The following is a 12,525-nucleotide window of genomic DNA, read 5'->3' as shown; positions in this document are numbered from 1 at the left end:
CATAGTTTAGTGGAGAACATATGCTTTTTTTACTTTTGTTTTTCCACATGTAAATAGTTTAATGAAGAAGAAAAAAGTAAGTATTGTAAGTCCAACATTGGAAAATTGTAACATGTATTTTTCTCAACTCCGATGATTTCAATGTAAGTGGCTGCTGAGTTGGCTCTCCATGATGTGCACACTTCAATTGTCTTATTCAAATAATTTCAGTTTCCTTTTTTTTTTTTTTTTTTTTCTTCATTGATTAGGTAGTGTTTAAACATTATTCCCTTCTGTTATATTTTAATAACAATATTTCATCTTTTTACAAGGATTAAAAAAATAATTGAAATACATTGATTTTTTAAAAATATATACTAAAATGTCTAAATTATCCTTTTTGAAATTAAAAGCTCCACATTTAAATTTGGTGCAAACAACCTAATTAATATGAAACTTGGAAAAAAAAATTAATAAACTTCAATCATTTTTTAAATTATTGTGAAAAAGGCAAATGTTGCTATTGAAGTGGAACGGAATGAGTATTTCAGATGTGATTGTATCGATAAAAATAATCTGCATTTTCAATAAATTTTTACCAGTAAAATTAAAAGTTTAAACTCTAAAGTCCTAATTATTAAGATTTTATCGAAATATTATTTCGACCTGACCATGGAAATACATATGCTAACAAAAGAAATTCAACTTTTAAGTAATTTATAATTTAAAAATAGAAATACTCATGACTCCCCACGTATGAACCAAACTAATGAAATTAAAAATTTTTAAAAATTATTTCTATTTTATTTTTTTTTCTCATTGTATAATTAGAAATAGTGCTGTTTTAATAAAAAAATTTATTTTCATTTGTTTAATTTATGGATAGAGCCATGGACCCGATCTAGAAGTCTATCCCTTTCGAATTTAGCACTTATGATACGAATGTCTAAAATTTAGCTCTTAAATGTTAAGTACTTAATTTTTTTTTTTTAGGAAAATCAAATTAGAAATTTTATTAATTGGAAACTGTATACATATATGGGATATAGCTGAACATATTTTTATATTTTTGTATAGAAATTCTAAAAAAAAATAAAAAAATATAATCTTGATTTAAAATCCGATCGAATTGACAGAATATAATATTTATATCATAGGCGATCGCTTGCTCCACTTGGTAGCTATTTATAGCTACTATTTGACTCCATGGTCTTTCTACAGGTCCAATTTAGTTACCTTTAAATTTCTATATAACTATCTAAATAATAAAAAATGCTAAACAAATCACCATAATAGTGATAACAATAAATCATAATAGATGTGAGAATAAAATCCCAAGATATGGGTAAAATATTTAATTTTTCAGTTTTATATCAAACACCACATTAGTTTGATAATGGTTACGTACATATCATTAAAAGACTTTTAATTAAATAAAAAACAAAAAATTTCACTAAATAAAAATCCCAAATTGGCATACTTCAGGGTAGTTGAGCAAATTGTCTTCTCCTTTTCTACCAAAAAAAGAAAATCAGTTGTAATAATTTAGGGAGGACAATTGGTCAATTTCAGTAAGCCAATCCACCTGAATGGTCGAATCCAAATTTCACAACTCACAGCATAACACGGCATAGATAGTGAAATGTCATAAAACGACAACATAAATATTAAATGGAAGCTTTCTATATATGTATATAAATGTTCACTCTTTCTTGCAAGTTTCACACGATTATGTAATACTGATTAGTGCTTTTTAGAGCTCCAGTTTGAACCAAAATTGGATTAGAATCATATTAAAATCGATTTGGGTGAAATTGGTGTCAAAACTCTTGATTTCAAACAGACCAAATTGAGCCAGATCTAATTTTGATTCTTGTTTTAAAACTATTGAAATCATAATTAGTTCAAAACAGATAGTTTCAAATAAAAGCACTGAAAGATTAAAAAGAATTTATCAAAGGATCGATTTCAATCTCGATTCTGAACCTCAGTTTAAAACGTTTAGTTCATTAGACAAAAATTTTCGATTTAGAGACGTTTATTTTTATCCATTCTTTACAATTAAATTTGAAAAAATAAAAAGTAAATTTAAGACCAAAAAAGTTAACTCATTTATTAAAAATATACAAAATCAAATTGCATAATGAAACTTTCTTGTTTTATACATTCCAAATATCAAAATTATTTAGAATTACATGTATCATTATTGTAATTATTATCATTTTTCAGATACTTTCAAATGAATAGAAAATATAGGTAGCGTGTAATAAGAGGTAAAAATCGCAATTGATCCTTTAACTATTCGACCGAGGACCAATTTTTAAAAAAATTAATCCAATTAAATCGAAAAGAGTTGATTGATTCGATTTTTCGCTCAAACCAGAATAATCCTCACCCTAACCGTGTGAGGATTGTTAGAGAAGATTGGATTGGAATCTTGGATTCATTTGTGTTTGTGTGTTTGTTTATTGAGTAAAATAATAAGTAGACAAGAAAGGAATCTGTTTGTGGGCCATGGCAAGTAGAATCCGTTGCATCTTCCAATATTGCAAGCAATCTATATAATGACATTCCCAATAATCTTAGCCCTACACGACCTTCCCCGTCAATTAATTAGAGAGGCCCCACTTAATAAAACTATATCCAATTATTATTATTTTTCTTCCCCACTCTATTAATTAAATTTAAATTTTGAGTTTCACAATAGAAATTTAAACTGTAGTTCAGCTGTTATTTCGATTTATTGCACTTTAAATTAGAAAAAAATAAAAAAAAAATTAACTACTTCTATTAAATGTTCTGTCACAAAATTTTCAAATTATAAATTAATCAAAAAATATTCTTATATTTTTTGTAAACTTTTAATTTTTAATTAGTTTTTATTTTTTTATTTTATTTTTATAAATGATGGACTTAATAATAATAATAATAATAATATATAAAAATTCAATTATTTGATTTTCAAGTTACATTATAGCAATACACAACTTTTTATTTCAAGCATGGAATTATGCTGACTTTGGTTTATTATAAACCAATTGGAGAGTGAGGCGGCACAGAGAGTTAAAGCAAAAACAGAGCAGCAGCAGCAGCAGCTTTGCTATTTTTTTAAAGCATTGCCATATTCAATATTCTATTGTGAGCTTATAAATTATTTTTTATCATTCCCAACAAGAATTATGTTTCTGATTCTGCATTTCAAATATAACTTTCATACTATAAACCCTTTTCACACTTATTCGGAGAGAAAGAACTTGCTTAGATCGAGTTCATGACTGCATTTATGGACCAAACAAATGGAATAAGAATTTTTTAAAAAGTGTTATGACTTTGTCTCTTTTTTTCTAAAGTATATGGTAAAAAATACTTTCGTTTCAATAAGAATCCTTAATTTTACTGGTTTAGTCCATAAATTAAGCCTGAAACCGGTTTAGGTAAGTTTTTCCCCTTAGAAAAATGTACATATCTTTATTTACAAAGTTCATTTTCAAATTGTCAAATGGGAGACTGAATGTTGATTAATTACCAGGAATTGCATTTTTCTTTTTCAATCTTTTTGCATATACATAATTTCTTGAAACCAATGGAGCTGCAAAAGCATATTATTGGAACAAAATTGTGACTGAAAATGAATTGTGAAAATAAAAAACAATCTTTGTAAACCATTTATCACGGTTTAGTAAGAAATACTCTCGTGTCAGAAAAAATTAATTCTTATCGATAATGATCTATAAATGGAGTCGTATACCGGTTTAAACAAATCATTTTTCGATATAATAAAATTTGCTAAAATCTAGTATATTAGTCTATTTATGAATCAAATCATTGAAAATAGTGATTTTTTAAAAATCATATTTATCTTATCCTTTCTTTTTCTTAATAAATGGTCATAACTCATAAATACTATCATTTCAAAAAAAATTGTTTTTACTAGTTTTACTTATGAATGAGGCAATAAACCGAGTAAAGATAAATCATTCTCCTGTCATTAATACACAAATGGCGAGTTTGGGTGGCAGCCCAGGACCAATGGGCCTAATTTGAAAAGTTTCTTTATACAGGGCCTATATGTTTCTAAGATTGCCCCACCTAAACTTGTCTTCAATCACAGCCCATGAGAAATGACTAATGAGCCTAAATTTTATAATTGCAAATTAGAAATTTATGATTGCAGAGAGGTTAACAGTGTAATGATTTGCTAATGCTTAGCCTAATGGCAATGGTGGGGGTATTATGGCCAATATGTCATGGGTTCAATTATCCTTCCCATAAAAAAATAGGTCATGCCTTCAATTATCCTTCCCATCAATAAATAATTTTCAATATAATTGCATACTGCCCCTTATAGATTCGACTGCCTTTATTGGACTTTGATTTGTAATGATAATGATTCTTCATCCCACTCTCAAGTCCTATTGTCTTTCATTACATATTATATTTTGTAACCAATAACTCCATTTATGGGATTCATTTCTGGGTAGTAAAATATCTTCTATCCAAGTATTCTTCGAGCTGTATTAGCCCTAAGTCTGCTTAAATTGTAATAGATAGTAATACCCTTCCTTGTAAATGGTAACCGATTAGAAAAATAAAAAAATCCTATTGTCTTCATTCTCTATTATATTATGTAATTGATAGCTCCATTTATAAGATTCATTTTTTGGGCAACAAAATATCTTCTACCAAACTATTGTTCGAGTTGTATTATCCCAATAACTCTGTTTGGTAGCCGAGAAAGCTTACCAGAAAAGAAAAGGAAAAATAAAAACAGCACACAAAGAAAACATAGTTATATATAATTTAAATATCCAGCTAGAGCAAATCTGAGCTTGGGTTCAGCTCTACCAAAATATACATACTAATTTGCATCTCCAACCTACTAAAGAACAAAAAGAAGCTCCAGTCACCTTAGACTAAAAACCACCAAGACTTTTTTGTTCTTGCAGACCATAAGGCAACACCATCTTCTGCAGCAACGCTCTCCTAATATTCATATCATCCAACACACTCAATTCACCATGTGATCTTCTTTGTAGGAGCACCTGCCATAAACCTGTTCAAGTCAGGCATTCTTGTTCCATCTGAATGCTGACCAAATAACCTTACCTTGTGCCTCCATGTTTCTTCTGAGGCATGATTTGAGTACCCATTTGAGGCATTAACACTTTCCCTTCTAATATTAGTACTTAACGGTGATCTGATGTACCCGGGATGCTCATTCACATCTATATCGAAACTTGTTCGAGGATTCATAGTGGCCAACGAAACCGAATGATGCAGAGACTGGATTGAATTGCTCCGAAATTGCTGAGCATGAGATTCATCTGCCATGAACATCCCATTTACATTGAAATTCATTTGAGGATACATAGTGCCAAATGAAGCTGGACAATACAGAGACTTGATTGAGTTACCCTGACATTGCTGAGTCTCAGATGCTTCTGCCATATACCTTCCATAGTTTCGTCTTTGGGCTCCATCAGAGAAATGGTCCATACCTCTCTCGAATGTTTCTGAGGCACGATTGAATTGATTATCAAATACATTAGCATTTCTGGCACCGAAATCTAGAGTTGATGGCCTATGCCCCATAAATTCATTAACATTTGTGAGACATTGCATTTGGATTGGATTACCCTGATATTGATGTAGCCTAGAACTTTTGTTAACAAAATGAGGTTTTACTTTGGACTTCTTAACAGCAAATTTGAAGGTACTGCACTCTCCCAAAGGGAAGGGCTCATCCCATCTAGTGCCATTCTTTTTATCATTTCCTCTCTTGTTTTTATAACCTGCGTAGTCTTCTATCTTGAAATCAACACAATCGACTTGTTCTAAAGAGCATCTGCAAGCAAGTTCCTCAATGTTCCAGTCGCAAAATGGACGTGATGTTTTGTGTGATACATGTATTTCTCCATAAGCTCGCAGCATGCAACTAGCATTCTTGAAGAAGTGAAGCACAAGTTCCTTATGCATACTACAACATAATAACCAAAGGAAAAAGATAATGATAACGCTTCAATATTTTACTAAAAGTGCACCAAACAGCAATGAATGCTATTGACATCGATCTTTTAAATGCTAGATTATACAGCTGATACATCCATAAAAATCTACTGATTCATTGTTATAATTCTAATTACCGCAGAATTAAGAATTCCAATTAATGAAGCAAATTGTAAATTGATAAAATTTTGGCACTAAAGCTATGTTCTTTTCACATTTGGCTTTGAAATCACATGCCATATACTTCAATTTGTGCTGGAACAAGAACAACAACATCCTAACTCGTCCATTACTTTATTTCACAATTAAAAGACATCTTTAAGGAAGAAAAGCAGGAAAAGGAACAAAAAGAAAAAGGCTAAACGAAAGTATCAATAGCTTTTTCAATAACACATAATAGTAGCATCCATTCTAACATAGCTGGGATCCTTTTTGCACATGATAATACAAATAGAAATCATGTTGATAATATGTCTTCAAATTGATATCAAATCCGTTGATTAACGTAAAATCCCATAAGAACCTTCACCAACATGATAGAATCTGAATTAACCAAATATTTGAAATTGCATTTGAAGCTCCATAATGTTTCATTCTTGTTGCTATTATAATTGTCCCAAAAAAGTTTAAACTGTGGTATCATGTTTGAAAATACTACTTATTCGAGCTAGTATATATGGAACATAGAACAACCTCTAGCTAGATCACAACGTTGCCTGCATATGTAAATTTCAAGCTAATTATTGCATTACTTTAGAAGAAAAGAAAGCTTCAAGAAATTAGAGATGAATATTTCACACAAAAGTTAAGCAGCTTACTTGATGACATTGATATCATCTTCCTTTCCATTGAAGCCCGCGTGAGGGAAGTTGAAAATGATCCTATCAAATTTCCGCATCTTCAAATCTGGATGAAATTTCATTTTGGTTGCATCCACTCCATGCAATATAGTTGCTCCTAACTTCAATAGGTTTTCAAGATTTGACTTTGCATTCTTGTACATCTTAACTAAAACATCTGTTGGTCAAGAGTTTTGATAATTTAAGCAAAAAGAAAGGGAACGAAGAAAAGAGAAGAAAGGAAAGGGTGAGGGACAAAAATATAATAAACAGTAAATGGACAAGAAAACCTGAAACATTAAATTAACTATTTATAACCAAGCCTTATGCCCAACTAAACAGCTGCAAATTGTATTGAAGTCATTAGCCCAAATGCAATCTCTAGTTTGAAGGTTCAATCAAATATAATCAAAGACTCAAGTTAGGCATGACTTATGACATACAACTTATCAAACTTCAAGTTCATTTTTGTTAGAAAGAAGAGCTCGTAAAGGTTCTTTCTTGACTTCATAGAAACAGGGATTAATTAGATAGTCAAGCCACAATTGGACAGGGTAAACAAGTTAAGCAAATAAAAAAATTCTGCAAAACCCATAGATTGCTTGACATGATATGAACGGTACTCAATTCTTCAGAAAATAAAATGTATTATGTTCTATTTTACTCAGTTTTTCCCAGCTAGCTAAAGTTAAGAGCCAAAAGTACTAGCTACACCAAATCACAAGTCTTAGCTCAAATAATTAAATACACAAGAGCCAAAAGTGGACTTCACTTTTTCATGGAAAAAATTACATATATTACTATTGTTCAAATACTTTTGATGAATTAAGAACATTAAAAATAACCATTACAACCTTAACAAGAGTGAAAAAGCTACTTATTGGCACATTGATGCAAAGACAATACTACTACTATTAAAGAGGGAAATTTAAAATCCACCTACCATATGATAAAGACCCCACATGGGACATGGCCACATGGAAGATCAGCAGTTTTATTCATGGTGAACTACAGGGAATTTTACAGAAAAAGGAAATTTTCATCAAAATAAACTACAATGATAAAGAAGTTACCAAAACACATGAAAACCAAAATGATCAACAGTTGTTTCATTCCTCATGTCATGATCAAATAATAATGATGATGATGTTGATGATTCACTTAACCCTAGAAACCCTTTTGCTTCAAGAACTTGAAACACACCAAAAGAATTTCAAAAATGTCAAACATATTAAATATTAAATAAAGAAGGAAAAATTTCAAAAATGAAAATGTATTACTCATACGGAAGTATACATGCACATTACCATATGAATCAAGAGATGTAGCCACAATGTTAGAAGCAGAGCCAAAAGAGTTGGCCAAACTTGAAGAGAAAGAGAAATCTCCTTCCCCAACTAATAATATACTGTAATCTGATGAATAGTGTTTTACCCACTTTACTTCCTCTTCTTCTGCTTCTACTTCTTCAATACGCATTTTTCCTCTTTGCCTGAAAATTTTTCTTTACACTGTTACGTAGGAAAGAGGGGCTTGATCGCTTTACATGGAAGGAAAGAGTTTATTTCTTTTTTCTTTTTTTGAAATTTAAACGAGCTTTGAAAATTTTCCGCTTCAAACCGATCTTCAGTTTATTCGTTTCCATTCGGTAATTTTTTTCTTTTAGATAATGAAACTATGGAAAATAAATTTAAGGAAAAAAATCAGAAAATTAAAAGTTTAGATTGAAAAATAATAAATAAACTGCTCCTTTGATTGTGTCTCTTCGATTTTGACTTTGACTTTGATTTTGATTTTGATTTTCTTTTTTAGATTGTGAGATGATCAAAATAAAATAATAAACGGTTTTAGACCAATTTTAGACACAATAATTTGGATAAGAGACCAAAATCTAGTATTTTTCTTGTCCTGATCTTTTTTAAAATCAATTTCAATTTTAACATTTTTTTTTTAATTTTAAAAGATATTTAGTTTAGAAGAGATATATATATAATGGTTTTTTTAACATTTTGATATCTAAATTTTATTTTAAAATATTTTGTTAAAAATGTTTAATTTTGTCTATAATGACTATTAGATGTCAAATTATATATACATGTATATAAAAATGAATATATACGATAGCAACATGCGATTGGATTCTTATAAAAAAAGTGGAGTCATCACTTGTGATATAAATAAAAAATTAATATATATATATAGTTTAGGATTTTTTTATGTTCATTGATAATAATAATATTTTTTACGTATATAGTTTAGCCTTATTAAATATTTTATACTAGTGCATGTGTATTAAAAATTATAACCTTTTATACAACTTTCACCAAATGATAAAAAAATCAAACCCTAATTTTTATTAAAAGTAAAATAAAACAATAATTTTTGCTATTTTTAACTAATAAAACTATTTAATTTTTAAAAAAATTCAGAAAAATCTTAATAGATATTAAATGTCTAAATATTAAATATTTAATAAATACTTAAATTCTAAGATATTAAATATATCTATCTAAATAAAGAGATATTTTTAACTAATAAATTTTATTACATAAAGAAATTAAAAATCTTTTTTTATTTTATTTTTGCTAAAAATTGAAACTTTTGATTATTTTTTATGCAAGTTTAGGGAGATAAATTGTATATCAAGTTAATTTATTGGATAATTATATATTGCCTTCAAGTTGAGGGCAAAAAGAGAATAATTATTTCAATTTTCAAGGATTTAAATGATATTTTTGTTAATGATGGTGAGGTGGCGAAACTATAGTGGTACTTGTCGATGTAAAAAACAAAATTAAAGGAAAAGCAAGAACATTCTCTCTGTCTCTCTCTCTCTCTTTTCTGTTGTCCGTTGCTGCAGTCTTCGTCTCAGAGTAAATCGAGCCTTTGAAGCAGGGCAGAAGAGCCAATTTTTCAGGTCAGCTTTTTCTTTTTTCTTTTCTTTTCTTTTGAATGTTTCTAACGAAATCAGAGAAGCTATACTAGATCTACTTATGAGCTTTCTCGTCTTATTAAGTATATGTAAGGTATTTTCTTGTGCTACTCCACTTGTTTGATGAAATGTTTATGAGGGAAACTAGTTTTTTCTTAATAAATTAATTTTTCTTGTGATTTGTTGAGTTTCTTGTGAATATGTGAATGGAGTTGATGCTATTAATTGATTCTGCTTATTTAAAATGTAACCTAATTGGCTATAAGAGCTTTATATATTTGTGAAATGGAGATTTCTTGCCAAGGTTGTTGAGCCCTCGTTCATCACTTTCGTAGAGTCAAAAACCTTTCTCTCGGTTCTATATTATTTTGACTATTTTTTTTTTTCCGATTGAAAAAGTTATTGACTTCGCTTAATGGGGTTTTCTGAGTGTGTATCCAGAACTTTTTGGAGTCAAGTTAGCATCCAAGTGACTCTATACGACTCCTGTTGAGTGGAGATTAGTAGTGCTTTTCTTAGTTGTTAATGGTTGATAGAACTTTCAGGAATTTTTTTTTTTTTAACCAATCTGGCATATCCTTTTCCCTCTAATCAGTTTGTTTGATGCACAAACTTGTGCGTCTTTTAGCATACGTTGTTTTCAACTTAATAGAAAATAATATGAGAGAAAGAAGGAGTGAATGAAAGAGAGGAGCCTTATCCGGAGGATGACTAGTAAGTGAATAAATAGTCTTCCTTGCCAATTAAGCCTCAATGTGTTGGAGAGTTAAACTTATATTATTGGTTATGTTTTTTTTTTTTGTGAGTTGATTTATATTAGAGCATAGTAGTTATCACCTGTCCCGCTCATGAGGTAATTTTCAACCCACTATATATGTCGATAAGATACAATAGGATTGTCAGATTAATCACACAGTTGCAACTTTCAAAAATTGTTACTTTACCCGTTCCAACATTTTCTCCGTTTTCTTTTCCAAATCTGAGTTTCTCTCAAGTCTCAATCTTTATTGTTTGTTATCTTTGCGTAGATGCACCCAAAGACCAACTAATTTTTTTTTATCTTTTTTGGCCATATAAGCTCCTTAGTCATTCAAATTCGATAGACATAAATTGAACTCTTTCAATTAACTGTATATTATGGCATCAGTTGATGGTACTAATTTCTTTAGAGTAATGCTGTTGTTGAAGAGATTGAAAGTTCAACAAGGGTTTTGGATTGGGTCTACGATAGTGGTGGGATTAGGATTTCTGCATAAGATTTAACTGGCCTTTGATAGTTTGTTAGAATTTTAAGTTTTTATGTTAAAAATTGGCTCATTTTGCATTCCATGAACCATAAACTTTTTGTTGGAACTAAAATGAGATAGATAGTGCTTGGTTTTCTGCTCTATTTGATTTGTGGTAGCAGTAGATTTTCTTAACATTCTAATTTATTGTTTGATTTTCTTAATGCATAATGGTAAAATTAAATTAAATGAATCTATTTGCTCCAGATTGTTCATACACTTATAATTGTTGTTCCCGGCCGTATTTGTCATTTCAGCTCTTGATGAGGTACTAAACATCTTACTGACTCAGGAATACAAAATAGTAAAAAATAAGCTAAATTAGGTTTATTTTCATTGGCAGAACACGTTTACCCACCAAAACATGGCTGCTGGGAAGGAAGAAGTAGAGGTTCATGACAAGCTTGCTGATTCATTCAATGATCTCTTCACCAGTGTCTCCACCATGGTCAAAGGCGAACTTCAGGTCTGAAAAACTATAAACCTAATTCTCACTCTTTGTCCTATTCTATCTTCCTTTCCTTCCCTTCCCTTCCCTTCCCTCCGAATTTCAACTCTTAATACATTTGCTCCATAAGTATACTTTAATTATTATTCTTGTTTTTCATGGGTTTAGGGGACGAATAATCTGTTAGAACTTTTGGAAAAAATGAATCTAAGAGTGGCTGAAGAGTATAAAGGTTTTGGTGATGTGGCTTCTGGGTTGAGGATTTTTGTAGAGCAGTTAAAGTCAAAAAGTGGTAATTTCGATGAGTATGTTCAGCAAATTGATTTAATAGAGCGACAGGTGACTGAATTTGAGGCTGTAATTTCTATGCTTGATAAATATGTTTCTTTATTAGAAGCAAAAGTGCAATCTGTGTACCAACATCAGCCTTCATAAATTAAAGGTTCTTGTTTGAAATTATTACTTTCAACTTCATTTATCACACTGATACTGGGTGCTTTATCCGTTTTTGGTTTCATTGCTTGTTGCTTTGTCCGTTCAATAATACTGTCTAGGAAGAAAATCCCTTAGATGTGATGTATAGAAAAAATATATATATAAGCAAGCAGATCATTTATGATGAAAAGGATGAGTTCTAAGAGAATGATTCGGAGTTCTTGTAGAGTGAAACCATGCAGTATCAATATAGATTCTTCATTCTTAGGGTTAGACATTTTTAATGATCTAGTGAATATAAATCCGATGCTAATCTTTCATAATCTACACCTCCTAATTTCTCGCAAAATTTAACAACAAAAAAAAGTTCGTTTCTAAATTTTCAGCTTTCAATTTTCTTTGTTGTGATGTGAGATTGCACAATGACTTTTTTGTGAACATGTTATGGTTTTAAAAGTAAAATTAAATTATCAATATGACAAAACAAATATTTACTGTCAAGATATTATATTATTTAAGTTATTATTATCGGTTTAAATTATAAAATTATCCTGAATTTTGCGACTTGTTACCAAAAAATTATTTTGACTTTTATATTAC

General features: G+C 29.8%; 2 protein-coding genes across 6 annotated transcripts; one reads left to right on the top strand and one right to left on the bottom strand.

Moving 5' to 3' along the window:
• Nucleotides 1-4,741: 4,741 nt before the first annotated feature.
• Nucleotides 4,742-8,471, bottom strand: LOC105639143 (25S rRNA (uridine-N(3))-methyltransferase). 3 transcript variants are annotated; one of them, XM_089720975.1, is made up of 4 exons: nt 8,132-8,471; nt 6,804-7,002; nt 5,394-5,956; nt 4,742-5,303 (listed from the first exon to the last, which is right to left on the bottom strand). In XM_089720975.1, exons 1-4 carry the CDS (start codon nt 8,301-8,303, stop codon nt 4,993-4,995), a joined length of 1,245 nt encoding a protein of 414 aa, XP_089577101.1. In that variant the 5' UTR covers nt 8,304-8,471; the 3' UTR covers nt 4,742-4,992. The 3 variants fall into 3 exon arrangements, with proteins under 3 accessions (XP_089577101.1, XP_012078496.1, XP_020536955.1); XM_012223106.4 differs by having other exon boundaries at nt 4,742-5,956; nt 8,132-8,470; XM_020681296.3 differs by having other exon boundaries at nt 4,742-5,956; nt 8,259-8,469.
• A 1,109-nt stretch (nt 8,472-9,580) lies between these two features.
• LOC105639142 (biogenesis of lysosome-related organelles complex 1 subunit 2) lies at nt 9,581-11,946 on the top strand. Of its 3 annotated transcripts, none has more exons than XM_012223104.4 (4): nt 9,589-9,741; nt 11,250-11,310; nt 11,386-11,508; nt 11,659-11,946. In XM_012223104.4, exons 3-4 carry the CDS (start codon nt 11,407-11,409, stop codon nt 11,923-11,925), a joined length of 369 nt encoding a protein of 122 aa, XP_012078494.1. In that variant the 5' UTR covers nt 9,589-9,741; nt 11,250-11,310; nt 11,386-11,406; the 3' UTR covers nt 11,926-11,946. The 3 variants fall into 3 exon arrangements, with proteins under 3 accessions (XP_012078493.1, XP_012078494.1, XP_089577581.1); XM_089721455.1 differs by lacking the exon at nt 9,589-9,741 and adding an exon at nt 9,784-9,850; XM_012223103.4 differs by lacking the exon at nt 11,250-11,310 and having other exon boundaries at nt 9,581-9,741.
• The last annotated feature ends 579 nt before the right edge of the window (nt 11,947-12,525 follow it).

Source organism: Jatropha curcas, chromosome 5, assembly GCF_041381405.1.
Source record: "Jatropha curcas cultivar XTBG-Jc1 chromosome 5, XTBG_Jcur_1.0, whole genome shotgun sequence".
NCBI classification, from domain to species: Eukaryota; Viridiplantae; Streptophyta; class Magnoliopsida; order Malpighiales; family Euphorbiaceae; genus Jatropha; species Jatropha curcas.
The sequence above is the reverse complement of the archived record's forward strand: the minus strand, read 5'-3'. Positions and strand labels throughout refer to the sequence as shown.

Bases quoted from the DNA above. Each gene is read 5' to 3' on its own strand.
- LOC105639142 (XM_012223103.4), top strand. From the start codon at position 11,407: ATGGCTGCTGGGAAGGAAGAAGTAGAGGTTCATGACAAGCTTGCTGAT. The intron at 11,509-11,658 runs GTCTGAAAAACT...TCATGGGTTTAG, and splicing joins TGGTCAAAGGCGAACTTCAG to GGGACGAATAATCTGTTAGA.
- LOC105639143 (XM_012223106.4), bottom strand. From the start codon at position 8,303: ATGCGTATTGAAGAAGTAGAAGCAGAAGAAGAGGAAGTAAAGTGGGTA. The intron at 7,003-8,131 runs GTAATGTGCATG...CTTGACCAACAG, and splicing joins TACATCTCTTGATTCATATG to ATGTTTTAGTTAAGATGTAC. The intron at 5,957-6,803 runs GTAAGCTGCTTA...ATTATGTTGTAG, and splicing joins GATGATATCAATGTCATCAA to TATGCATAAGGAACTTGTGC.